Source organism: Siphateles boraxobius, unplaced genomic scaffold (genome assembly GCF_051911475.1).
Source record: "Siphateles boraxobius isolate OS27281-9 unplaced genomic scaffold, OSU_SipBor_1 84, whole genome shotgun sequence".
In the NCBI taxonomy this organism is placed as follows: domain Eukaryota; kingdom Metazoa; phylum Chordata; class Actinopteri; order Cypriniformes; family Leuciscidae; genus Siphateles; species Siphateles boraxobius.
Window position 1 is genome coordinate 289,189 of NW_027509213.1, and position 27,692 is coordinate 316,880.

General features: G+C 41.3%; 1 protein-coding gene across 2 annotated transcripts in view; it reads left to right on the forward strand.

The window, feature by feature from the left end:
- The window catches only part of thsd7ab (thrombospondin, type I, domain containing 7Ab), a 137,028-nt gene that overhangs the window by 48,017 nt on the left and 61,319 nt on the right, over positions 1-27,692 (forward strand). For both annotated transcript variants that reach the window (XM_077221638.1, XM_077221639.1), the window contains exons 3-7: positions 3,890-4,138; positions 15,811-15,992; positions 18,787-18,855; positions 21,057-21,212; positions 22,705-22,908. In XM_077221638.1, the coding sequence (XP_077077753.1) occupies positions 3,890-4,138; positions 15,811-15,992; positions 18,787-18,855; positions 21,057-21,212; positions 22,705-22,908 (860 nt within the window). The remainder of the gene's footprint in view (positions 1-3,889; positions 4,139-15,810; positions 15,993-18,786; positions 18,856-21,056; positions 21,213-22,704; positions 22,909-27,692) is intronic.

The following is a 27,692-nucleotide window of genomic DNA, read 5'->3' on the forward strand; positions in this document are numbered from 1 at the left end:
AAGAGACCAACAGAAACTGCTGCATTTACACTGCTCAGCGTTAAGCTATACCGGCCACTGAAACTCTTACAAAAGCTGTTGTTCAACTGCAAAGTGAGTTAAGTTAACAAAAAACATGTAATTAAATTATTCAAAGATAAAGTGCTGTTGTAATACTTTATTTTATTTATGTATTAATTCATTATTTTATTTTATTGCTTATATTTTTATTAGGAACAGAAGAGATGCATGCAAAAAAAGACAAAACGGTTGTAACAAAAGAGTTTCAAGAGTAACTGAGAGTAGGGAACAAGTATTGCTTAGCTATATGCAGTGGGAGAACTCCTTTTCTCGAGAATATTGAAGCCATTATTTTAAAATGCAGTGCAGCTGCACAGCGAGCACAGAGCAGATTGTCTAGCTCGCTCACTGGCTGTGCTGCAGCAACTGCAGCAACCTATGGCGAGGCGACTGAGACGCACAAACCAATCGGGTCGCTTTGAGCCCCAGGGCGTGTCAGAATGGGCATGGCTTATGCCTATATAAACAGACCATTTCACCGTAGAGTCAGGTTTAAGTAACAGCACCTGAGCCAATCGTAATAGCACGGCAGGATATGCAATACTCATTTCCTACTCTCATGTAACCGAGGTTATGTTAGTAACCGAGTACGTTCCCTTTCGAGAATGTTCATTTCAAATTGCGTAGCTACACGCAGTGGGAATCCATTTTAGAACGCCGTGCTATTAACTAGCGACTTCGCCCTGAACCATTACCTGAGGCTAAGTAGCCCAAGGTCAATAGTAAAGTTTGAAAGTCACAATTCACCCTAAGACCAGACAAAAGTCGGGCCCTTTATAAAGGTATAATGTGGTTTAAGGTCTGCCGTCTGGAGTGGCTCAAACGGGGGACCCCTAAGGGCCCTGAGGACCATGGATAGGTCCCAGGAAGGCCGCCACATATACTCTGAGCGTGGAGGGGGTCCTGCCCGCGTCCAGTTAGGTCCTGAACCAAGGAAAGTACAACAGGTACTTCACAAACGTGTGGGTCTACGTTTCATGCTGCACACCAGCAGAGGGCATAGAGGCGTCAGGTAGACGGTGCTCTAGCTTCAATCATGGATTTTTGGACTCCCTCTGGGAGGTCCCTGGGTACCCATTGAGGGGCCATACATGTAGGGCCCACAGATCTGGGCGTGGGTGCCAGATTGACCCGTTCACCTGCGTAAGGAGGTCCTTCCTCCGCGATATAGGCAAGGGAGCTGCCTTTAGCAGTTTCGCCAGGTCTGGAAACCAAATTTTGGATCTCCAGAGGGGGACTATGAGGAGGACTGAGCACTTGCTCTCCCTGATCCGTTCGATTACCTGTGGGAGCATCGAGACGGGAGGGAACCCATAAAGGGGGCGGCTGGGCCAGTTGTGGGCCTTAGTGAGTGCAAGTTGGCATGTGCCCAAATGAGGAGTAGTCTGGTTATCGCGTCCAGGCTGGCCGATCTGAGTGCGTTGAGTGCCAAACTGTGAGAGGGGCTTTTAGGGAAACACTCAGTCCTCGCTTTGTTTGAGCTGCTGTAAGAACAGTGTTTTTCTACAGCGGTGCACGCCTTACAGCGGGCCCATTGACTGCATTTATTTGGGGGGTTAACAGAAAAGTGCTCTTTTTGTGCTTTATTTGGGTCGCTGTTAAAACAGCTTTTGTTTGTAGGGGTGTGTGTTTTGCAACGGCCCATTTACTACAGTTAAAACATTTCCAGTCACCTGAACTGAAGAGTGGACTGAGAGACGTGCATGAGCTTTCTTCGAGAGAGGTCTGGCCATGGCGAGACTTAAACCCTCTCTTTACTCCCCTGTCATTCGACAAGGAGGGCTTCCGAGGCTCATGGTCCAACACAAGCTTGGGTTGGGGTCCCTGATGCACCAGTAATGGGTGTCGGTGAACTTCAGCCGCTGGGCGGGGCTGAAACTGTCACAGTGTCTGGTTGTGTTTCCCTGGGTTATCACTAAAGGTCCTCGTTCTCACGGTGTCATTCACATTAGACTACAATTCCCTGCATTCTGTTCTGTCACTTATCTGATTATTGCACTCAGCTGTTTCCCATCACCTTGTTAGTTCTGTGTGTATATAATCCCTGTCTGTGTTAGTGTTTGTTACGGAGTCCTTGTTTAATGTCCGCACACTTCTGTTCCTGTATGCTGCCTGTTCTTGTTCTTGTTCATGTTTTATGTTCTTGGATTGACTTATCGGATTTTTGACCATTTGCCTGGACTGTTGTGAGTACGGATTACCCTTTAATAAATATACCTGCTATTGGATCATCTGTTTCCGTGTGTGATTACATGACAGAAACACTTGAAGTATCGCCATTGTGTGCAAAGCCAATGTGGCCTGGCCGGCGGAGGTATAAGCACGACCAGCGAAGGCAAATTTCGTTCTATAGGGCTTGGATGGGGACACCGCCTTAGTTCTCCATCCGCTAGAGGTAGGCTGGCAGAGATGCGCGGCCACAGCTTCCTCCAGGGGGGGGCAACGTGTTGTAGCCCTTTTCTTTAGCACCGTCGATAGTCGAGAGCGTTGCGGAGGTTGAAGTTTTCAAGCGCGCCGAGTAATGGGTGCGCCATGATTTAGTCAGTTCGTCGTGTACCTTGGGGAATCAGTTTGCTGGTCTTTGATGAGGGGTCTTCTGACACCCCAACAGAAACCACCCGTCGAGACGACTTCTCTTGGGCTCATGAGGCGGAGACCACTCAATGTCGAGGCCCTTGACAGCTTTCACGAGGACGCGAATAAGTTCGTTGCACCTGCAGTCGAGGCTTCGAGGATGGAAGGAAGAGCGGGAGTGCGAGGGGTGGGCTCAACGTCCAAGAGGAGCACAGGATGGAGATGGGCAGGCTCTCGCAGTGCGGGCTGCCAACATTGCTGGCCCAGGCATGACATGGGGTGCACTCGCTGTGTCCGTCAGTTTCATGCAGAAATGCTCTGCATGAAGTGCATCCGGAACGTGGCATTTGAAACACATCCGTTGGAAAATTTGCTCTTTCAGCTCCTAGTGTCTCGACGGCGAACACACAGAAGTAGCCAAAAAGGATATAAAGGCTTCTCTTTCGCCGGATGGTCGCAGGTTAATGGCGATTCAGTGGAAGGCGGCGCCCAGTTGAAGTTGCCACGTCCGCTGATCCGGTCGCTCATTCCACTGCAGGGGCTCGTCGATGGCAAAGGCTCGGAGATCAGCAAAGAAGGTGTTGGCTGAAGGAGATTAAATCTGACTGTATTGCGAAATGGTCTTGAAGTGCTAGCAAAGATCACTACATTTTCCAAGTTGCTTGGCCAACACTGTAAATATATAATACATTATATATATACATTATATGGTTTAGTCTCATATTGTAATGAAAGTCCACTGGAGCAACTTGTGTAGAACCCAAGTGCAGGTTTTTTTAACATAAATATGAACTGAATACAAACTAAACAAAGATTTGGCTTGACTTGAAAACCGAACTCACCTACAGCGGTTACGCAGACAAAGCTAGACAATGGTAACATGAGGGCTATATATACACAAAAACTAATGACTAGCAAGAAACAGCTGTGAACAGTCAAGATGATCAACCAATATGAACAAAGAATAGTACAAGATATGATCACATGAGGCCAAGTAATCACATGACACAAGCAGGAACCAAGATTATGAGGATTTCAAAATAAAAGACATGAACACAAACCGAACCCAAACCAACATTACACTCTCATATAATATTTATTCTCTTCTGTTTCTATTAAACAAATATTTATTTTTTCTAATTTGAGTGTAATGGATTTAATTAATTCCATTGAAATGTGGTGTTCTAAACTGTAAAAGAATTATTATCTTGACATTTTGACTGACCAGTCTTTTTACCCCTCTGTCCTGTATCAGTCAGTGTCCTCACTGGAGTCTTCCGGAGACTTACCAGTCCTGTCTGATGCCTAAAGACTGTGTGGTCAGTGAATGGAGCAAGTGGGGTTTGTGCTCCAAGAGCTGCTCGGACTCCAGTGTTCCTCAGGGCACACGCTCCCGCCGCAGACAGCTGGTCCGGCTTCCTACTGGAGGAGGGTCCGAGTGCCCCGACCTGGAGGAAATTCAGACCTGTGAACCTGAAGGGAACGGGGTGCCGCCCTGTGCCATGTAAGTACCACGGACATGCTAGTACTGTGTTCTTACTACATTTTACATTTGTTGATCATGTATATGTTTTCAAGTCTTGCAAAGTCCCTGTTTGCATGTTTCTCATGCTGTACTAGGCAAGGCAAGTTTATTTATCTAGCACATTTCATGCACAATGGTAATTCAAAGTGCTTTACATATAATAAATTTAAATAATCAAAAGAAATAAGAATAATTAAAACAGTTTAGAATAAAAAAGAATGAAAAATACAGTACAAACAGTCGGACGAACAGTGACACAGTGCTCATTCATTAAATGCACAGCTAAACAGAAGTGTTTGGAGTCTGGATTTGCACATCTGTAGGAGCACATCTGATCTCTCTGATCTATGATCTATCAATAATAGCTGTAGTAGATAGTGTATTGAAAAGTGAGGTGTAATAAGTAGCTTTTTGTGCTGTCTTTTAAATGTAAACACAAAGTTCAGTGAAATCAATACATATCAATTAGACACAGCATGCAAACTTTTCCAATATTATATGTATAATATATGTGATGCATATTTACTGTTCTAAAGTTTGGGGGCATTAATCACTTTAAAATACTTCTATTCAGCAAGGGTGCATTAACTTGATCAAAAGTAACAGTAAATACATTCATAATGTTACAAAAAAAATCTATTTAAAATAAATGCTGTTCTTTTGAACATTCTATTCATCAAATAACCATGAAACATGGTCCCCACAAAAGTATGAAGCATCACAACTGTTTTCAACATTGATAATAATAAGAAATGTTTCTTGAGCATATTAGAATGATTTCTGAAGGATCTTGTGACACTGAAGACTGGAGTAATGATCCTGAAAATTCAGCGTTGCATCACAGAAATAAATTAAATTTCATAATTCAGATAATTTACAATAATAGCTGTCAGTGACAAATGTAAAATGTCCAGTGTAAGATGGACACCTGTCCATCTTTGCATATGCCTGCAGTCTCCAGCAAAAGCAGTTTGTCGACTAGCTTTTTTATCCTTAAAAAACACAACTTTTGCTAGAAACTTATGCATATGCAGAGATGAACTGGTATAAAAAGATTTATGTGCAATTTTGTTAGTTATTCTTGCCGCAGGGCCAGTAAAAAGGTTGGCAGGGCATTTAAAAATCTACTGTTGGCTCAACAGGGTCAGCAGGAAAAAAATCCATATTGTTGAGCCTGTGATATCTGCATGCATGATTTCAAACAGTCAATATGAATGAGTGCTTTTGAATTGCAGATATAACACTTTCTTATTTAGGCATGACATCCAGCATCAGTGTGCCCTCTTATCACTGCTTGGGATCAAAGGTTTTCGTTTAGATGGTTTTGTGTCTGTGAAAAATGTAAGTGATTGGAGTTATGATATGCCTGTCATTGAAGTTTCAAGATATTCCTCCTTTAGAAAAATCTAAATTATTGATGTACAGTAAAAGTCCAGAGCAATAAAATAAACAACATAGGCTCATTGAAAAATCATGGCTTTACCTACAGTTTTTCAAAAACCTACCATTCAATTCACTGCAGTTTACAGCTGTAACGAACATCGCAGTAAAACATCAACAACTTGTATTCTTTTTCACACAAATGATGATTACAGGGACAGATTATTGATAAATAAAGACTGATTTTTGTTTGGTTCCTTACACAGTATTACCTCAAAACAGTTTTACCCTAGTGCATGATTTGTAAACTAATACATTTTGACTTTGCCATCACATAACCAGCTCCATATGTATGGCTTTTCTAACATAGTAAACTTACTCAGTAGCTCACCTGGTACAGCATTGCACTTGTGATGCAATACGAGTCTGTGAAACGCATGATAAAAGAGCTCAAAGACTTGTTGAAGCAAGCTAAAATGGCTTGGCCGCTTCAGAATTTTTTTTTTTATCTCACGTTTGCAGCCTCATTGCAAAAACATGCCTGTGGCAACATTTCTCCAAAATGATAATACGTTGCTTCTTGCACGTTTTGCAATACTTTCAAAGTTTTATCTGAAACGGATTAATGTGAACCTGGCAACGTTTTATTGCGTTGGTTATACATCAGGCTTGTGCACAATTCAGGATTGAATTGAGAATGACTCCTAAATTCCAATTCAAGTCTTGAATTTGAATTGAATTTGAATTGATGTCAAAAACAGGATCTAGAATTACAATTCGAATTTGAATTAAAGGAAGCAGAATTGCAATTCAAAACAAATTCTAAGAAATTCATATAGATATTTTATGTGAAGTGTTTAATAATGAAGCTTTACAGTATATGTCAGATATGATTGCATTACATATTTTATAAATGATATTAGTTTGAACTACTTGTACAGATTACATTAACAGGAAATATTTTCCCCCAGCAATGAATGTTAAAAGCTCTAGTCACAGAACAAATAATTAAGTTTGATTTATTGTAATTGTAATTTTGTGGAACATGATAGAACATGACTCCCAGAATTACTTTAGTAAATCTTTAGAAGAAAAAAAAAACAATTTTAGGTGGACATTTGTTTTTATATATATATACAGTATATTAGAACAAAATCTATGCAGGATTGAGGAGTGAGTTAACTGTAATGAAATTATGTTATTGAATTACAAAATGAATGTAATTGTATTTAGTTGTATTACTGAGGTAAAATGTGTAATTTAATTAGTTACTAATCAAATTAAAAGGAAATTGATTTACATTGATAAAGTAATCCAAATAAAATAATCCAAACCACATTTATAATGGGTAACTTATAACAGTAAGCAATTACATTTCCAAAGTAACCTTCCTAACGCTGAATGTATGTGAGATTCAACATATTCTTTCTGTTGTGTGACTGGGGTGACCACCCGTCACGCTTTGCGTTGTACCGCACAGCATTTTCACCCCTTGTCCCCCACGTCGCATATTGAGAAAATGTCTCGCATTTTTATCAGTCTGTTTGTTTTTAATTATCATATTAACAAAATTTGCATGCGTTCTTTTGCCTTTTTAAGAAAGCATTTTATTTTTTCACGCCGTAGTTTTTCACCTATATTTAACAGCGCTTCGTCAGAAGTACAAATACAACAGCCGTTTTTAATATCATATCCAATGGTGGCAAGAAAGGAGTAAACACGGTCACTAGTAGGTTGTCAATCAAAATGTTGAGCGGTGAGTCGTTCCATGTGTTCCCTGTCAGAAAACAAATGGATAATTCGTTAAATTAAAATTTTAATTTAACAGAATTTATCAACTTATTGCCTGCTGTAGTTGTTTTAATTCACATCCTTTTAAAAATATGAAAGTGTTTGGTGTAATATATTCTTAACATATAAGGCTTTCAATAAACTAATTTCATGTTGTTTTATATTTTATTTGTTCGTTATTTATTTTGTTGGATTTTAGTTGGACTAAAGCCTGTTTTATGCTTCTGCGTCGAATCGACGGCGTACCCCCGCAGACCCCTCTGCGTCGCCGCGAACCCCTCCACCGTAGCTTGACGTGCACCTCCAAAAAATTTTAACTACGCGTCAAGGCGACGCAGACCACAAGGGCTGTGACTGGTCAGATGCACCGTGATGCAACTCAACCTGACGCAGAACCATTAAACGGCCACGACGCCGTAGGAGTGACGGCGTAGCTACGCCGTGGAGTTGACGCAGAAGCATAATGAGGCCTTTAGTCAGAACTGTTTCAAAAATAGTTCTCTGCATGATGCCTGCTGCCTTGCTCAGTGATGTTGAATTTAAATGTCAAGTAAAATAAAGACATGTTACATCGTGATGTAATTGTGTTGTCTGGAAGGGACTAAATAACAAAGTATTTTTATCAGCTGAAATGCAGAATACAAATGTTTTTATTAAGTTAAATGGACATTATATAAAAGTTTCAGGTTATGTTTTAGTCTTGGTAACATGTCCCACAATGTCCCACATTTGGTTTGTTTGATGGTGGTCACCCTATGTGCGACTGTGTAGAATTTCTTTGAATTGCCATGAATTTAATTCCACTTCCTGTCATTCCAATTCAAATTCAAATTCAACTTCCTGTGGGGCGGAGTCAATTCAATTCAAGTTCCAATTCATGAATTGAATGGAGGCCAATTCTGAAATTCTGAATTTTGCACAAGCCTGTTATACATACGTGGCAGTTCTGAATTGAAATGTCCGGTGAGTGTCGCTAAAAGGATAATGCTCTATCGTGTTTGAAAATGATGTAGCCTACCACTTAAACTTAACCATAAACATATCCGAACCAGATGAACATGAACCTGACAATGTTTTAGTGCATTACTTGTAAGTATCATGGCACTTCGAAAATGAAATGTCCTAACTGACTTATGAGGAACATTATGACAAGATCCGAAAGAATTCGTTGTAGTCCAAACGAGCCGTTCGTTATAGGTCTTGAAAAGGGGATTCTTTTTAATAAAATGTCTCCCTTTGGAGTGGACTTTGAGCTTTGTAACATTGCAGATCTTTTTTTAAGCTCAAACATCAACATTACAGACTAACTAAAGTTGAAAAAGGGGAACAGCATAATAGGACCCCTTTAAAATCTCTGACTTTGGCATCTTGGCAAATCTGAGCACAGTTCAGAGGAAATATTATCAACTGAAAAATATTATTTTAAGCTAATTTGCAATCAATTTAATCTCTGCTGTCAAGGAGAAGCAATTTAGATATTAGAGAGATCTCACATGGGATTTTTCTCTCCTACGGGCATGTACATGAAACAAGCACTAAAAACAGCAGTCACGTCTCATGCTTTCAGCTCTTCATGGAGATGTGCCGGGTGGAGCAGGAGGTCCTGTCGGGAGACGGTTGACCCCTGCTCTGCCAGTGAGAATCAGCACACGAGCATATGGAGACGGGGTGAGATGGATGGGGCCGGTCTGTGGTCCCGAGCCAAGAGAGATGCACTGACAAATGGAAGTGGTCTTAAGAGCTCGGTGGCGGTGCTCTAATCTGGTTCTCTCACAGATGGCACACACTGGCACGTCGTCACAGGGCACACGGCACTTTCTCAGTCTCCCACGTACTGTGAATAGGCAGCTTGAAAAGATAATGGAGTTTTCTCAATTCTGTTTCGCACTATTACGAGAGTAGGAAAGACAAATCACAAATGACATCTCTTTAATATGTCAATTTTTTTCTTCAAGACAGCAATAGGATTAAATGGAGGTCGAATGGAGGTTTTGAAGTCTTCTGCTTCTCAGATTATAAAAGATCCCAGTTACAGAGTTCTCTTTCATAGGTTCACTCAACGCTGCGGAAAGCGCAGTGGGATATCCTCTGGATGTGCCGATTGCCTGAAGCCCTATAGAATCACGCCAATTCATTGGCTGATGGCGCTCGCGCAAGCTGGCTCCGCCCCGACGCTCTTACATCGTAGCATGACGAACGCGCGCGGGCCATCCTCTCCTCAGATTTCTCTGCCTTCACGAAGCGGTCACATCTTTCCCTTCGTTCGGTTTTTCTGAGCCTGAATTTTTCTAATTCAACTACAGCTTTCGTCTCAACACTTCAGCGACTGGCATAAGTGGAACTCTGTTCTCCTTACAGTGAAGTGTCATGGATTATCGACGCTGTTCTCCGCCATGCGTTCGTTTCATTTCGAACGAAGACCCTCACAGTAAGTGTGTTAAATGTATGGGTTTTTCGCATGCGCGTGAGGCTGTATTAGGATTGTCAAAATGTAAATTTTGTGACAATCTCCTTCTCAAAACCCTCCGCTCTAGACTCGCGGTTTTTGAGAAGGAGTCATTCGTTTCCCCCCGTCGCGCTCCCGAGACCGCTGAGGCCTCTCGTGGATCCGCGGCCTGGGGCTCGGATGTTGAGCTCGAGGATATTGAGTACGAGCAGACGGGCCTCGCCCCTTCTCTCCCTCCCTCCCCCGAGCACGCATGTGGCGCGGTTGAATTCGCGCATGATTATTTATGCCCCAGCCCGGGAGCCCGCGAATCGGTTTCTTTCGGTCTGGATGACGTGATTTACACTGCAGCTTCCGACTCCGAGGATTTCGGGCCTGCTTTGACTGATGACGTTATCCCGCCTAGCGGCCAGGACGCGCGGCCTACACTGAGCTTATTGACGTGCTTTCGCGCGCTACAGAGAAGCTCTCTATAGACTGGCCTGTTGAGCCCCGCGAGTCTCAATCGTCCAAACTCGACGAGAGATTCCTTAGTGGCCTTAATTCTAGAAAGAATTCTAGCGAAGAAAGCTGCCCTTTTTCAGCGATCTGCATCACGAGATCTCCAGATCCGGGAAGCAGCCTTTCTCCGCACGCCTAACTAATGCGGCAGCCGCTGACTTCACCAACCATGTGGGTTTTGTGGAGCAGGGTTATTCCGTTATTCCAGCGGTCGAGGACACGCTGGCTAACCACCTCGCCCCGTCGTCTGCACCGTCCTGGAAGTCGCGTCCCCTCCTTCCTTCCAAAGCTTGTAGGAGTACTTCCTCCCTTATTGGGAAGTCTTACATGGCGGCTGGTCAAGCAGGCATGGCCCTGCATACCATGGCCATCCTTCAAGCCTACCAAGCGGACGTCCTTAAGGACATGGACGAAGGAGAGGGACTGACGCCCGAAGCTGTCAAAGAGCTTCGCAAAGCCACAGATCTGGCCCTAAGAGCCACCAAACACACTGCTCGGGCTGTAGGTCGCTCTATGGCGGGCTCGGTTGCCGCAGAGCGCCACCTCTGGTTGAATCTCACGGAGATCCGAGAAAAGGATAAGAGTTTTCTTCTGGACGCCCCTATCTCCCACTCAGGTCTTTTCGGGGAAGCGCTCAACACGGTGGTTGAGAAGTTCCGTGCCGCTAAGTCTCAGTCGGGCGCGCTCAGGCAGTTTATGCCCAGGAGATCTAGAGAGCCAAGAGACTCCAACCCTCCCCCTTCTCAGACCCGAGAACGCTCTGCTCATAGGGTTGAATTCCCTACTAGAAGGAATGACCCGGCTCATCCCCCACCAACTACGGTCTGGGGAGCCCGAGGTCATCCGTTTCCCCGCCAGCGCCCTCACAAGCGCCTTCAGCTGAAGCGGTCCAACAAATCGGCCGCTCCAGCCTCCTCGAGCCGTTCCTGACCCGCAGGTCAGAAGGAGGAGAGCCGCACCAGATCTACGAGGTTGGGACAGACCGCGCAAGCGTTTCTGCCCTCCTCCAACCGGCTCTCCTCCTCCAACCCTGTCACCTTCGCCACCAAGTGTGTTTCGAAGTGCAGGTCCTGTTTCACTCACTTCACCCAGTCCGGAGCAGGAGGAAGGAGACGCGTCTTGCTTTCTCCCCTCGCTCCCGGCGCACGTTATACCCGCCAATTGCTTCCTCGGAGGCACAGTTCGTTTTCCTCTGAAGCAGGCGGACCCAGTTACTTCTATCCAGGTGGTGGTACCCCCCAGTACGTGTCAGGACGCCAAGCGCTCTCCTCCACGGTCAACCACGCCTCCCCATGGACAGCGCGACACCCTATCTCACCCTATCTCACCCTATGTCCCCTGCACTGCAACACTCCTCTCCCTCTATCACATTTCGTTCAAGAATGGGAGCGTTTACCAGGGGTATCGCCTTGGATCCTTCGCACAGTTCGGCTCGGCTACACGCTTCAGTTTTGTCGCAAACCCCCCTGCTTCAACGGGGTCTTTCCTACTGTAGTCGACAGCGCCGCTCAGGCTTCTGTACTACAGCAGGAGATTTCATCCCTTCTGCTGAAGGGGGCGATAGAAGAGATTCCTTCAGGGGAAGTCGAACAGGGCTTCTACAGCCGTTACTTCCTGGTCCCGAAGAAGGGAGGCGGCCTGCGGCCGATACTAGATCTTCGCCGGGTGAACTTCTCTCTTTACAAAGGGAAATTCAAAATGTTGACGTTGAAGGCCATCATATCTCATATCCGGCTGGGGCACTGGTTCGTGACAGTAGACCTCAAGGATGCTTATTTCCACATCCAGGTCGTACGGCGACACAGGAAGTTTCTCAGGTTCGCCTTTGGAGAGAAAGCGTACCAGTACAGGGTCCTCCCCTTTGGCCTCGCTCTAGCGCCAAGGATGTTCACAAAGTGTATGGATGCTGCTCTGGCCCCGTTGCGGCTCCAGGGCATCCATATACTCAACTACCTGGACGATTGGCTACTTTTAGCCCACTCCAGAGAGTTGGTGACTCACCACAGGGACATTGTCCTCCGTCATATTCAGTCTCTCGGTTTGAGGTTGAATACGGAGAAGACCGTTCTTTCTCCAGCTCAGAGCACGGTTTTCTTGGGAGTACACATGGACTCCGTTCTTATGCAGGCCCGTTTGGCTCCTGCACGGATTTCCAGTCTGGAGACATGTCTGTCCCGCTTTGCGCTAGGCCAGCATGTTACCGTGAGCACCTGCCGCAGACTTCTGGGCCTTATGGCTGCGGCCTCCCCTGTACTACCTCTAGGGCTACTCCACATGAGACCTTTTCTGTGGTGGATGAAGCTCTCAGGGGCTCGGCCCACGGGGCCAGCCCTTCGCCTATTGAAGGTGTCGCGCAGTTGCTTTCGCGCCCTGTCAATCTGACGGGACCCCCTCTTCCTTCAGAAAGGAGTCGGTATGGGTGCGGTATTCCGTCATCAAATGGTTACGACGGATGCCTCTCTGACCGGCTGGGGAGCGGTTTTCGAGGGCAGGCCAGCGTGTGGGGTTTGGACTGGCGAGACCCACTCGTGGCACATAAACAGCTTGGAGCTGAGGGCTGTCTTCCTGGCTCTTTGCCACTTTCTCCCTTTCCTCGAAGGGCACCATGTCATTGTCAGAACGGACAATATGGCAGTAGTGTCCCATGTAAACAGACAGGGGGGTTCACGTTCGCGCACCCTAGACAGGCATGCGCGTCACCTTCTTCTGTGGTCCCAGGACAAGTTCCTCTCTCTGAGAGCAGTTCATGTCCCAGGGATTCTGAACCTCGCAGCATATTTCCTGTCGAGGCAGAAGCTCAGGTCTGGGGAATGGATGTTGAACCGCCAGACGGTGGCCCTGATCTGGGAGAGGTTCGGAAAAGCGGAAGTGGACCTCTTTGCATCTCAGGAGTCGTCCCAATGCCCGCTTTGGTTCTCCCTGAGCCCTCCAGCTCCATTGGGGATAGATGCATTCGCCCACCCTTGGCCGATGCAGAAACTCTATGCCTTCCCGCCCATAAAGCTGATCCAGGCGGTTCTGTCCAGAGTGAGAGAGAGCGGAGTCCGCCTCCTTCTGGTAGCCCCATTCTGGCCATCCCAGCCATGGTTTTCGGAGCTGATCCCTCTGTTGGTATCCTCCCCCTGGGAGATCCCGGTCAGGGAGGACCTGCTTTCCCAGCTTCAGGGCAGGATATGGCATCCTCGCCCCGACATTTGGAAGCTGTACGTTTGGCCTATCAGAGGCCGTTAACTTTAAGCTTTGATCTCCCAACCGACGTTCAGGAGACCATTGCGAGTGCTAGAGCCCCTTCTACGAGGAGGCTGTATTCCTCCAAGTGGAGGGTATTCGAGGCATGGTGCTTAGCACATGATAGGGACCCAGTTGGCTGCCCAGTAGGCTCAGTGCTGGAATTCCTGCAGGAAAAGTTTGCTTCCGGAGCGGCTGCTACCACTCTCAGAGTATATGTCGCAGCTATTGCCGCTCATAGAGAATCAATTGAGATTCCCTTGGGGAAACTGAGGTTAGTTTCGGCCTTCATGCGTGGGGTTAGGCGCCTGAAACCGGCTCGCCCCCCTGGTGTTCCCTCGTGGGACCTGTCAGTCGTCCTGGAGGGTTTGACAGAGGCTCCCTTCGAGCCCTTGGAGTCAGCCCCTGAGCGGATTCTGACTCTTAAGGTTGCTCTTTTGTTGGCTTTATCTTCACTAAAGCGGATGGGGGATTTGCAGGCTCTCTCTATTAGTGAGTCATGCTTGGACTTCGCTCCTGGCCTGGTTAGGGTTACCTTGAGGCCAAGGTCGGGGTATGTACCCAAGGTTCTTTCCACGGCGTTACGCTCTCAGGTTGTTAACCTTAATGCTTTCCACCCTCCTCCTTTTGCCTCTGAGGAAGAAAGGAAACTTAACCTGCTCTGCCCGGTCCGTTCTTTGAAGTTGTATGTAGATCGCTCAGGCGGTTGGGGGAAATCTAACCAGCTCTTGGTGTGTTTTGGTGCTGGCCGCTGCGGGCTTGCGGCATCAAAGCAGAGGATTTCCCACTGGGTAACGGATGCTATTTCGCTGGCTTGCGAGGTGCGTGGTTTGCCTTCACCTCTTAACATCAGAGCACATTCCACCAGAAGTGTGGCTTCCTCTCAAGCTCTTTTTAGAGGGGCCCTCTTGGAAGACATTTGTGTGGTGGCAGGTTGGTCCTCTCCGCACACCTTTGTGAGGTTCTATAATTTAGATCTTGACATGACTCCAGGTTCCCAGGTTCTATCTGCTTGAACCGGTCATGGTTATTATTATTTGGTCTGTTACCAGTTATGGCAGCGCTTAAGCTTGGCGAGTTTGGTATTTCGTTCCCACTGCGCTTTCCGCAGCGTTGAGTGAACCTATGAAAGAGAACGTCTCTGGTTACTTGCGTAACCTATGTTCTCTGAATAGGGAACGAGACGCTGCGTTCGCTGACAAGCTCCTCGCGCTGCCGACAGTTCTTCTTTTCGGCAGAGAAATCTGTGGAGAGGATGGCGCGCGAGCGTTCGTCATGCTGCGATGTAAGAGCGTCGGGGCGGAGCCAGCTTGCGCGAGCGCCATCAGCCAATGAATTGGCGTGATTCTATAGGGCTTCAGGCAATCGGCACATCCAGAGGATATCCCACTGCGCTTTCCGCAGCGTCTCGTTCCCTATTCAGAGAACATAGGTTACGCAAGTAACCAGAGACAATTTCAGGGGTTGTGTGCCATTCAAAATGCCTTTATATTCCAATTAAATTCCTGAATTTGACTTTGTGGCAGGCAAACAGGATACAGCATTGCTCTTTGAATTTCAGTTTAAGGAATTACAAATAAAGTAATTTAAGTTCATGTGATAGTAATTTATAACTAGAAGTTTTTGTAAAAAAGCAGGCTTGAAGTTTGAAGAGTTATAGCTCTAACAGACAGTAAGAGCGATACATAGACTTTTGTGGACCAGGGTGGAACAACACGTATTTTCTATGAATTCATCACCTATGTTGACCTTCTTTTTAATTGCTATTCAGTAAATCCCCCCTTCCTATCATTCCAGTTCAACTTCCTCTGGGGTGTGGATGTATTAATAAGTTTATTAATATTTTAAATTCACATTTTAGTTATGCACGTTTGTCATTTTTATTAGTTTAAAAAATTCTAATTAGCTTGATTTTTATTTTACTTTTTTGTTTATTTTAGTGCTTCAACTCAAACTTATTTAAGGAGCCAAGGATTCAAGTTTTTCATTTGATATTTATATTTAATTTTATATTCGTTTTACTTAAATTATCAAAAATTAAATTTTTTATAGTTTGATTTACTTGACAACAACACAACTGAAAGCTTTATTAAATTCTTCCATTTTCTTCCAAGATCCTTTTTTTAAAGCATTCAACCATTTGCTTAGATAATGTCTCTTGCTACAGTACATAACAGACACACACAACCCAAATGTATGTATATAATATATATATACTGAAGATTTATTATAGCTACAGTGTGGCAGACCCTCAGCACAGATTTAGGACAAAATAGCCTGTCTAATGTTTTTGGTGTTATTTTAGTTATGCGTGGCGGAGCACAGAATGGAGTGAATGCCGTGTTGACGCGCTGCTCAGCCAGCAGGACCGGCGGCGAGGGAATCAGACTGGACTGTGTGGTGGAGGTGTGCAGAGCAGGGAAGTGTACTGCGTCCAGACCAATGCAGAACTGCTCAGCTACATCAACAACAACACAGGCAAACAAGGTTCAGGCTTCTATTTGACAATGTATAAGATGTATGCCATTTTTACAGACATACAATTTTTTCTTTCTGAGCCAGGACAAATCAGTGATTGGCTGATGGCACTACAAGAAATGTGTTCAGTCCCAAACCGTGGAGACTGACTATCCTGAGCTGTGATTAATAATCATATTATTTTATAATATAATAATTATATTTATTTACTTCAGGCTTTTAAGAGTCCTCCAAAATTTGGCCACTAGCCAAACAAAAAAAATTGTGATACAAAGATGTGTTCATGGCATCAATTAAACGAATACATTTTTTTATGAATACATTAGAGAATCTTTATAGGTTTCATTTGACTCCATAAGGGAATTTTTATAAGTTCCATATGATTTCATGCGCGACTATTTAAAAGTTTCATATCACTTTTGCTAAAGTGCTGCAAAAAAACCTTCCTTCCTTCCTTCCTTTTAAGAGTCCTCAAAAAATAAGTCACTAATAAAATTAATATAATATGATATTTAGTGATTTACATGTTACTTTTTAAAAATGTTTATACCTCTAAGAACAATTTAAATACTAGAATACAGTACATGGATCTCTCCCTTATGTTCTTTCTCTTTCCCTACCTTCACCGTCACCCACGTGTAAATCTCTTACTCTGCTGTATATACAGTATTGCATCAGCATTTCTTTGCATCACACACACATACACACCATCACATTGATTAGTGGCCCACCCATCTTCATAGAAAATACCTTTTTTTTATCTCTCTCCCTCCTGCTCGCTCTTTTGATGCTCAGAACTGTATGGTGAGCACATTGAAACTTATCGTAACGCACATGTCCCCGCATGAGCAGATGAGCGCTGACTGCATGAAAAGCTCTGGTTAAAGAACCGCTATTAAAACAGGCCACTGGTGTAGCTGCGTATGCTGGGAAATCTGTGTCCTTATCAGCGTGGTGCAGGAGATGTCTGGCTTCACTGGGGGGTAATCTGCGCCGCTGACAGCAGATACATGAACACAGACGCTGCAGAAACTTAAAGGGAAAATGTGCTGGAGCGTTAGTCAACTGATGGAGTCATGATGTTCTTGCCCTGGGAGGATGTTGTCAGCTTCAAAATTCTTTGATGTGATGATAACCTTCATCACATCTATCTGGAAGTGATGCTCATTTACATTTTCTTCTAAGAATACAACATTGCACTTGTAGCACGAACAGAACGTTATTTCCCACAGGTGGCCTCACTGTCTTAAAATCAAGAGTGACATATGATAACTTTTCTTATAATTTGATTTTATAAAGGAACCCTTAAAAGTTTCATATGATGCCACAAGCAATTATTTAGTTAAATATTGTAAATATTTTAGTTCAATTCAATTCACATCTATTTGTATAGCGCTCACAATACACATCGTTTTAAAGCAGCTTTACAGAAAGTTCCATTTGACTCCATATTAGAATCTTTATAAGTTCCACTTGAAATCATAAGATAATCCTTCTAAGTTTCATATGATGCCATAAGTGAAACTTTATAAGTTCTATTTTATTTTATAAATGTTATACTGTAAGTTTCATATATGATGCCATTACTGAATCTATATGAGTTCCAATTGATAAGAGAATATTTATAAGATCCATATGATGCTATAAGAGAATTGTTGTAAGTTCCATGATATGCCATAAGTGATCTTTATAATCTTCATAGTCCCATTTGATTCCATTAGATAATAATTTCAAGTTCCATATGATGCTTTGGGAGATTCTTTAAGTTTTAATATAATGCTATAAGAGAATCCTCGAGTTTCATATAATGCAGAAAATTAAAATAGTTCTTGATGAGAAGAGAATTCTTTGCTGGATGCTACAAAAATCCATTGAAGAAGCTTGATTTTTGAGAGTGGGAGGAATCTTGTCTTTTGACTGTCTGAGTTCTAAGCACAAGTAAAAGCTAACCAGCTTATACCTCACATTATCACATTACTGTCTGAATGAAAGTCAGTGGAGGCGATGCCTTAGTACCCTGAATAAACTGCCTTGACATTCGATTGGACAGAGCTGCATTAGGAGTCTACTATGAAAAAAGAGTTGTTTTTTAATGGAACCGAATGTGACATATTTATGGCATTACAAACCAAGAAGTGTGGCATGGACAGTTTGGTACTGCTGGTAAATGCCATAACCGGGGTTTGCTTCAACTGGATATTTCTTTATAACTTACCAAATTGTAAAAACATTGACAGATAATTCACAATGCTTTCTGTTGTTCTGACAGAGATAAAAGTAAGTTGTCTGGTCTATTGCATTTCATGAATAAAATCGAGAAAATAAAATGTGAAAATCATAGAGAGGTGTGAGTGATAATTTAAGGGGAGAAACAAGAGTTTTTAATATTTTACTGACAGAAAAGAGTATAGCATGATTATACAACCTAGTCCATCCGAATGACAGAACGTCTTTATTTTTAATGCATCCCCTGATCGTAACCATGCCTTTATGCTGCCAAAAAAAAGTATATATTTTTGATGTCATTTCAAAAGTGGCTGTGCATTGTCAGTAAATCATTTTATTGTTTTTACTTTTTGAGGGCTCTTAAAAGGTTGAATGGGCTTATATTTCCCCTTGTCTGCGGCATTTGACGTCACAGCTCTGGATAGTTAAAGTTAACCAGCTTATGCCTTGCATTATCCCTTTAAAGCTGTAATATTCTGTAAATAGTCACAGTATAGAGCTCATAGTGATAGTATTTGTCCCTTGAATGATGTTATTAGCAGTAGTTCGCTAGAGTTGGTGTTTGTGTGTTTTGTAGAAGGTCAGTCTCCAAATGGCCAGACGCCTAGTGTCCCTCCTCTCCTGTCTATCACCTTTGAGATCTCAGGTAAGATTTTTAACACCTTTAAAGGAACATTTTGGGTATTTTTCAACTGAACGTAAGTGTACCAAAGTTGTTTTGAAAGTAAAACCAAACGTCAAAATGATTGATTGTGATCATCAAAAGCATGTCACAGATGAAGTACATGGACATTTAGTTAGAAAAAAAAATGTATTATCTCATTTTCTTTTCTTTTATTATTTTTATCATTTATTTTGTTTCACTCTTTTTTCCTTCTTTTCTGTATCTGAAATAATGGTCTTTGTTTGATCAAATCTCTTTGCCTGAGGCATGTTTACATATTTTGTTTGCATAGTCTGTTTACTTTCTGTATTTTTGTTAGTGTTTGTGTCCATAGAGAGCTCATTACAAGCGTAGATACTGATGCAACACTCTGTGTTTTAGTCAACGCTCTCCTCTGGGCACCAGACAAGTGACAGAGATTGATTGGAGATGACTGTCCTTCTTACAGGTTCTTACTGTACGCTCTTCCTCAAAAAAGCAATTGGGCCTTTTGGTAACTTGACCATTATACGTTTGATTTCATTGGCTTTATAACATGGGGCAAAGCCAATCAACAGTTTGGGTTCAATAAAAAAAAAAAAATTAACTGTGAAAATAAAGATATTTGTAATGTTACAAAAGTTTCCATTTTAATAAATATTGTTGTTTTTTACCTTTCTATCCATCAAAGAATTCTTAAAAATGTATCAAAAATAGGAAGCAGCACAACTGTTTTCAACATTGATAATAATAATAAATATTTCTTGAGAAGCAAATCATCATATTAGAATGATTTCTGAAGGATCATGTAAAGTAAAGACTGGAGTAATGATGCTGAAAATGTAGCTTTGCATCAAAGGATTACATTTTAAAATATATTTGAATAGAAAACAGTTATATTAAATTGTAATAATATTTCATTGATTTTATTGATATTTCAATAATATTGAGCATATAAATGCAGCATTTGTGAGCATGTGATACTTCTTTTCAAACTATTTTTTTTCAATCTTACCAACCCCAAACTTTAGTATGTTAGTGAATAGCAAGAAATAGCAAGGCCACGTTAGGTTTTTCATCTATTTTCAAACAGTGAACGAATACCAACTCATTCTCATGCTTGAAGCTAAGCCTGTCCGCCTGGGTTTGTCAAAGCAGGCACAAGACCGCAATTTGGATTAGACAGAAAGTTTGCACAGAAGGTCTAGACCATCTGGCACGTAAACAAGGACAACCTGTGCAGTGTTATGCTAACTCAGATGATGGTGCATTACACTGAAATCTGTCTCTCCATTCATTTGGGAAACATGCGGCACTAGAACAGTTGAATGGAGTACCGTTATTCCCCATGCTCGGTTTTGAGTTCAATAATTTTTTTTTGAAGGTCTGTGGCGTAGTCAATCTTCTTGTACTATTTAGTTCACAATCTGTGCACATTTCTGTGAACATTTTGTTTTGGAAGTCTCTAGAGAGAAGAACTCACCACATATCAGTACGGGAGAGCTTTTGATGCAAACGCAGCAGTCGTGTCACCTGTCACCCATCAAGCCGACAGGAAAATCCAGTGTTAAAACATTAATGTATCACTCTTTTTTATGTTTTGAGTTTGGATTTTATAGTTTCACGCATATTGAGTCCTGACAGGATTTACGTAGTTTGTTCATTGTTTACATTCATTTGAGGACTATTCCAATCCATCCATCCAGCCAGCCAGCCAGCCAGCCATCCATACGTTCGTGAATGGGTTAAAATGCATTATCTATAGATGCAAATAGATAAAGTGCATTAAAATAAACGCTTAAATCTATTTTGGATGTTTTCTTTCCACTGGTCTGAAAAAACACGCTATGAAAAGCCAAATCTCCAAATTGTTCTGCCTGCATCATTAATTTTATTCTTCTTTTTTTTCAGAATTATTTCATTTATTTCATTTTATCATTATTTATTTTTAGGATGGTTGATAACTGTAAATATTATCAAATTAGTCAACAAAAATCATGAGCATTTAAAATCTGTGTAGATTCTGGGTTTCTCCTGTTTTTCCTTTGCTGTGATGCAACTGGGAATGGAGATTCTTCGGAGCGTGTTAAATGTTGCCATTTGTTGTTTCCTGCAGTTACATAAACCTAATTGTGCACCATGTGTCGTCTCCATGTGAGAGTCTTATTGCAGTGTTTTAATGCGTGTGTTTATATGCATTATAGCATCACAACCCGTAGACGTTCGGCTCTGCAAGGGAACGTCTCCAAGTACCACGCAACTGTGTCACATCCCATGCCCTGTGGAGTGTGAACTGTCCCCGTGGGGCGCCTGGGGGCTCTGCACCTTTGAGAATTGCGAGGAACGGGTCGTGAAGAAAGGTAAACATGACTGAAACAATAATATATTCACTGAAAAAAGAGTTAAATGATCAAATGCTGAGACAATATTTTACTGAGCTATTTTGCAGCTTATGTTTTTGCTGAATACCGAATGACTGGGAGACTTAGATAGAGCCAGAATACAATATTTCCTTTTGATTTCCCCATTATCTTATATTATTGGTCCAGGATGCTGCTTTGCAGCATATCTGCAGCAATAATGGAACAAAAATGTGTTAAAGATTTGATTATAACAGTACATACCTGAAGCACACAGATAAACTTGAGTATAACCTCAAAAGGTAGACCTCAGTACTAGAGCTAACATGTGAATCTCACAAAAACCATGTTAGATGAAGGTAACGCTTTATTTTAATGGTCCACTTTAGACATTCTGCTAACTATAAGTAACTTTGCAACTTCATGTCAACTAACTGTCAGTAGAGTATTAGTAGACTGTCTGTTTAATATCTGCAAAGACCTTATTTTGACGTTCCCCAAACAGACATTCTGCTGACTAGGGGTGTCGAAATTAATCGTTTCTACGATGCATCGCGATGCAGACGAGGACGATTCGGTGCTGACTATAAGTAACTTGCAACTACATGTCAAATTATTCTACTAACCCGAACCCTAACACCTAACCTTAACCTAACAGTCTAGTCATACTCTAATGAGAGTTAGTTGACATGTTGTAGCAAAGTTACTTATAGTTAGTAGAATGCCTAAAGTGGACATCGAAATGAAGTGTAACCTAGATGAACGTCACTTTGGCTGAAAAGCAAAAAGCACAGAGACCTATGGCTATTAAAGTTGGAATTTACTGAACTTTGCCTCTATAAATAAAGGTACATCTCAAAAAAGAACATGTCCAGATCTCCCCCAAAAAATAAAACAACAAAAAAAGAAAAGAAAAAATATATTGATATATTTGAAGAAAATGATTCCCCATTTTTATGGAGTTTTTAATATTATATTTTTATTTTAAAAGTCTAAGTTTAACAAACGTGTCTATTTTTAATGCCGCAAGGTTTTTTTCTGCTATTGCAACAATATTTTTAAAATCACTGTTAAAGGCAGTAGAACTGATTAAATTACTTTGATTTAATATATGCTCTCTTTTTTTTGGATTTCTGTAGTGAACAATACCTATTTTGTATTGCTTAAATGATTGCTTTAATTTCTATATGTCAATATAGAAAAAGAGGTTTGACTTACTTTATGCAAAATAGAATGCATTTTCCTTTTACATTTGGATTGAAATGTGAATTGGATTGGAATTGAATTGGATATGTTCTTGAACGATTTATGAGAACCACCCTAAAAAGATCACACATCCACCAAAAATCACCCTAGGTTGAGTTGGTTCAAATAAATTGGGGAAAATATCTAATATTAGTTTGATATTTTGTGCTAATTCAATGACATTTTAAAGTGTGGCTAAATTCCACTAGGGATGGAGGCAATTAATAGACCATTCGTCTATTTGCAGGTTTCAAGTTCAGACGACGCACAATCACTAATAACCCCACGGCTGGCGAGGGGAACTGTCCTCACCTGGTGGAGGCCATCCCATGCGATGATCCCTTCTGTTTTACCTGGCAGCTGATCAAGCTAGAGGAGTGTATCCCTGAAGAAGAGATGGACTGCGGAGAGGGAACTCAGAATCCACAGGTCCGCTGCGTCAACAGCGAAGGTATAAACATTTGAGTTACAATTATTAACACAGGATACCTGTGTAAATCTGTGTTGGATATCTGATTCATCTGATATTGATTCAGATGGGATTGGGATCTCTGTAGAGGTGTTTGATTCTTGAACAAATCATTCTTTTTAGCCGGTAACCAGTCGAGGTGGTTCACAGAATTGAACTGAATCGAACTTTAGTTCCGGGGTGATGACGCAAGACACAAATTGTGCAGCACAGAATGAGCCAATAAGCATTTCCAGATGGGTTATTGAACCAAAGAACCGGTTCGAAATGAACGAATCAAATACAGGCAGAGTCGAAAGTCAGCTTTTTCGGCCACTTCATTAGAAAATCAGTACTGATGAATTCATTAAAAAAGGGGGGATTGGATTTTTTAGATTTTACTACCTTAAACAACACTTTTAAAATTAATTGGCTTAAAAATTTCCTCAATAATCCCTCTTCACTTTGGAATATTATCCCCAGTTATATTTTTTCAAAAGTAGGTGGCCTGAATTTTCTCTTACTTTGTAACTATAATGTTACAAAGATCCCTGTCAAACTCTCTAACTTTCATAAGCAGATGCTCTTGGCTTGGACCCTAATATACAAACACAACTTTTCCCCACACAGATATTACTTATGGAACAATAAGGATATTCTCTCCAAGAATAAATCACTTTTTTTTGACAACTGGTTCAAAAACGATTTTCTTTTAGTTGGACAGCTTTTTAATTCACAGGGCAGACTTTACAACTATTTAGATTTTATACAGAAATATAACATCCCCATAACTGCTAATGAATATGCCACTGTTTTCAATGCAATTCCCTCTGGAGTGTCTTCTCTGTTGCAAGCTTCTACATTTCCATGGCCATGTACTCACTCTTTGAACCCAACTGACACAATGATCGGAAATGTGTGCTTTTCTGTAGAGCAACAAAAATATAATTATAAAATCAGATCTCTCTTCCAGAAAGAGATAATAACAATTCCTTATGTAATACCATACTGGAATAATATTGTTGAGAATTTACCTTGGGAAAAAATATGGTCTTTGTCTCATAAGTATCTGCTTTCCAACAAAGTTAAAGAAATAACTTTTAAATTAATTCACAAATGTTACCCAACCAAAGCCTTTCTTAGGAGATAGAAGTCCGACATTGAAGTGAACTGCTGTTTCTGTCTCTCTTCTGAGGAAGACGTCATTCACTTGTTTTGGCAATGTCCCCACACAGAGAAATTTTGGTCAGATTTGTTAATTTTTATCCAAACCTATTTTGTAAGTGACTTTTCTTTCTGTTTTAAAGATGTTTTCTTTGGTTTGTTTGAATACTCAAAAGAGAAAACAGGACAATACTATATAATTAATTAGTGTTTCCTTCTAGCTAAATTTCACATACATAAGCAAAAATTTACTGGCTCTAAACCTCTCTTTTCTCTATTCAAAGATGATCTAGACAGATACATGGAAACTATCCAAAGCTCTGTTAATTCCAACGCAAAGAAAACTGTATCTATATATTCATCCTTTATGTCCTCTTAAAGTGAATGCACTGCATTCTTGTTTTTATGTTACCCTGGCAACTTATTTGTGTCTGTTTATATTATTGTCATTTTTGTTTTATTTTTCCATGTTTGTATGTGTTGCTTTAATGATTTGTAATGTTTAATAAAAAAAAAAAAATAATAAATAAATAAATAAAAGTAAAAAAAAAAAGTAAAAAAAAATAAAATAAAAAGCTTTTCGGTCATGTCACGCTCCGAATGAGCCGGTTCTTTGCTGAGGTAATCCTATTAATTCGAATATATTCAGTTCTTTTTGGATCTGTTCTTGTTTATTCCTTCATTTCTAACCCTTTTTATTGTTCAAAAACCCATTTGGACATGCTTGCTGAATCATTTGGTGCTGCACAACGGGCGCTACATCAAATCTCATCAACCTGGAACTGAAGTTCGGTTTTTGATTCTGTGAACCAGCTCTACTTTTAAGAACGATTAATGCATGCATCATGAAACATCATGAAACAGTAAGCTGCCATAAACGCGGTCAGGACCGTTTGCTTTTGCTGTGGATTACAGGTAATAATGACTGTACTGTACAGAGTTCAGACTCAGTACAGTCACGTATTAATCACATATCTCTGTGAAACTGTGAAACCTACTGTACAGTAGGCTATAACTAGTTACATTTGAATAGAGCTGAAAGGGGAAAATTTGGCATCAGGCCATCCAAGATGTAGGTGTCTTTTTCTTCTTCAGTAGAACTGAACATTATTTACAACATTATTACCTGTAACCCACAGCAACAGCAAATGGTCCTGACGTGTTTATGACAGTCTGTAGTGTGAGCTTACTGTCAAATAATTGACTTGCCATTGATTTGCATTATCACCAAGTAGGCTACTACGGATTCAGCTACAAATCTTTTTCACATTTCTTCTGAAGAAAAAAACATCCAGGATTGCCTAAATTAACAGGAAATGTTCATTCTATTCCCTTCAAGAAAACTGCAACTGGAGCACACTCTTATTGCAAAAATGCTAAAATAATCTCTTGCATGAAGCTTGCCAGGGGATTATACCGCCAGTAGATTCCCACTTGTGTTCAGATGGCTTCTGTGCCGGAAATCAAAAGTAGGATTGATTTTGAATCCGGTAATTAGCCTCTGGGATTTCAAGCTATATCCTGAAGAAGGGCATATGTATCTAGTCTCTCAGCTGGCATGTCCGGAACATTTCCCTTCTCAGCTGGAGCTATTTACAGGGTTAAAGCTGCAGAGAGCGGAGGAGTGTGAACATGATGCTAATGGTGATCGTGTCCTCCTCCAGCTCAGCTGCTCAATAAAGACAATCTCAGATAGCTGGAGAGACACTTGTATATTTGACCGGCTAAAGACTTGCACTTGCTCATAAATTGTTGTTCTCTTCAAGAACAGCATGTTGAGGTACTCTGATCAGTGTTAGGTAAGATTTTTGAAAGGAGCCTCTTATGATCACCAATTTTCAGCATCATTGCTCCAGTCTTCAGTGTCACATGATCCTTCAGAAATCATTCTAATATGCTGATTTGCTGCTCAAGTAATATTTCTTATTGTTTTCAATGTTGAAAACAGTTGAGCTGCTTTATATTTGTGTGGATACATTTGTATCTCATAACTTTTTAGGATTTATTTGAAATAGACATTTGTATAACATTAGAAATGTCTTTACTTGATCAATTTTAACTAAACAATTGCTTGGTTTAATTAAAACAAAAGCCACTTTTTTGGAGCCTTTTTTGCATTGAGAAAAGATCTAGCACTTGGTTTGGTATTTTATCTGATGTAAGGAAATTCACAGTGTGCTGTCCGATTTGATTGTGTGCTTCTTTTTAATGGATTAGTTGAACCGATTGGCGATTCACTTCCTCCTTGATTGGATTGAATGACTCTAATCATTGAACCGGAGGTTATTATGTCCAACCCAATATAAGTCTGAAACCATTTATGCTATGTGTACTTTTTAAAATAAATTAAAAAAATGCTACTTTGTAAGATAAGTGAAATTTAAATCAATCATATCACTTACTAGTTGTCCACCTAACAGCAGGAAGTTAAAGGTGAAGTGTGTAATTTCTTCATCACAATAGAGACCCCAAATGAAATAATGACTGTTTTCGAACAGGTTTCCTGGGAACTCCCGCTGTCTGCCATTGCTTGGGTCAACTGATGGATTCACTCCATTGGTTGTGCTAGTGTTGCTGTGCCAGAATGCTAAAACAAACAGAGCAATGTTTTGATAGGCACAGAGTCACAGTGTTCTGACAGGCTTCTGACAAGCTGTCACCCCTGTATACTCCATGTTCTCAAAATGTTAAAAAACGTTATTGTTGTTGCTCATTTTAATCGAATCGAATTTCATGGAAAGTTTTGCAATTCCACCACATTAAAGGGATAGTTCCCCAAAAATGAAAATTCTGTCATCATTTTCTCACCCTCATGTTTTTTGTGAGTTTCTTTCTTCTGTTGAAAACAAAAGAATATATTTTGAAGAATGTTGGTAACCAGACAGTTGACGGTAGCCGTTGACTTCCATAGTATTTTTTTTTTTCCTACAATGGAAGTCAACGGCTACCGTCAACTGTCTGGTCTTCTTTTGTGTTCAACAGAAGAAAAAAGCTCATACAGGATTGGAACAGAATGTGGGTGAGTCAGCGATGACAAAATATTTTGGGTGAATCATCCCTTTAAGGCTCAGTATATTTATTGAGCAAATGCTGGAGAGTTTGAAAAAGCCAAACCATCACTGACTCTGCAAGGAAACATCTGTTGTTTTTAAGAAATCCCACTGTCACATGACCACTGTCATTCAGAATGTACTGTGTGGCCATGTGATATGACGTCTATGAAATAATAATAGCCTGCAATAATGTTCTCTAGCATCTGCCACGTGAGCAATCGAAAGCCCCCGTCTCGCCATAACCTGCCTCGCTGTAGTCACACGCTGTGGCAGATTGATTCCATCATGCACTGATTAAAATTGATCTGCTAGTTGTTGTTTTTTTTTTACAGGCAGACTTGGCATCTGCTTCACTCCGACAGCCGGAGAGTGACACGTACAATATTGCTTCATGGCCACGGTTCTGACACAGATCGATGTAAATAATGTAACGCTATCTGCTACAAGTGAAACTTGGACTGTCCCTGCTTTTGATAGAAATATTTATTGGGTGTTTGTGGTTCAGTGCTCAAGCAGAGAGAGTTTTTTTTTTCTCCCCAGTGTGTCACTGTGCTAAAGCCAAAACCAAGC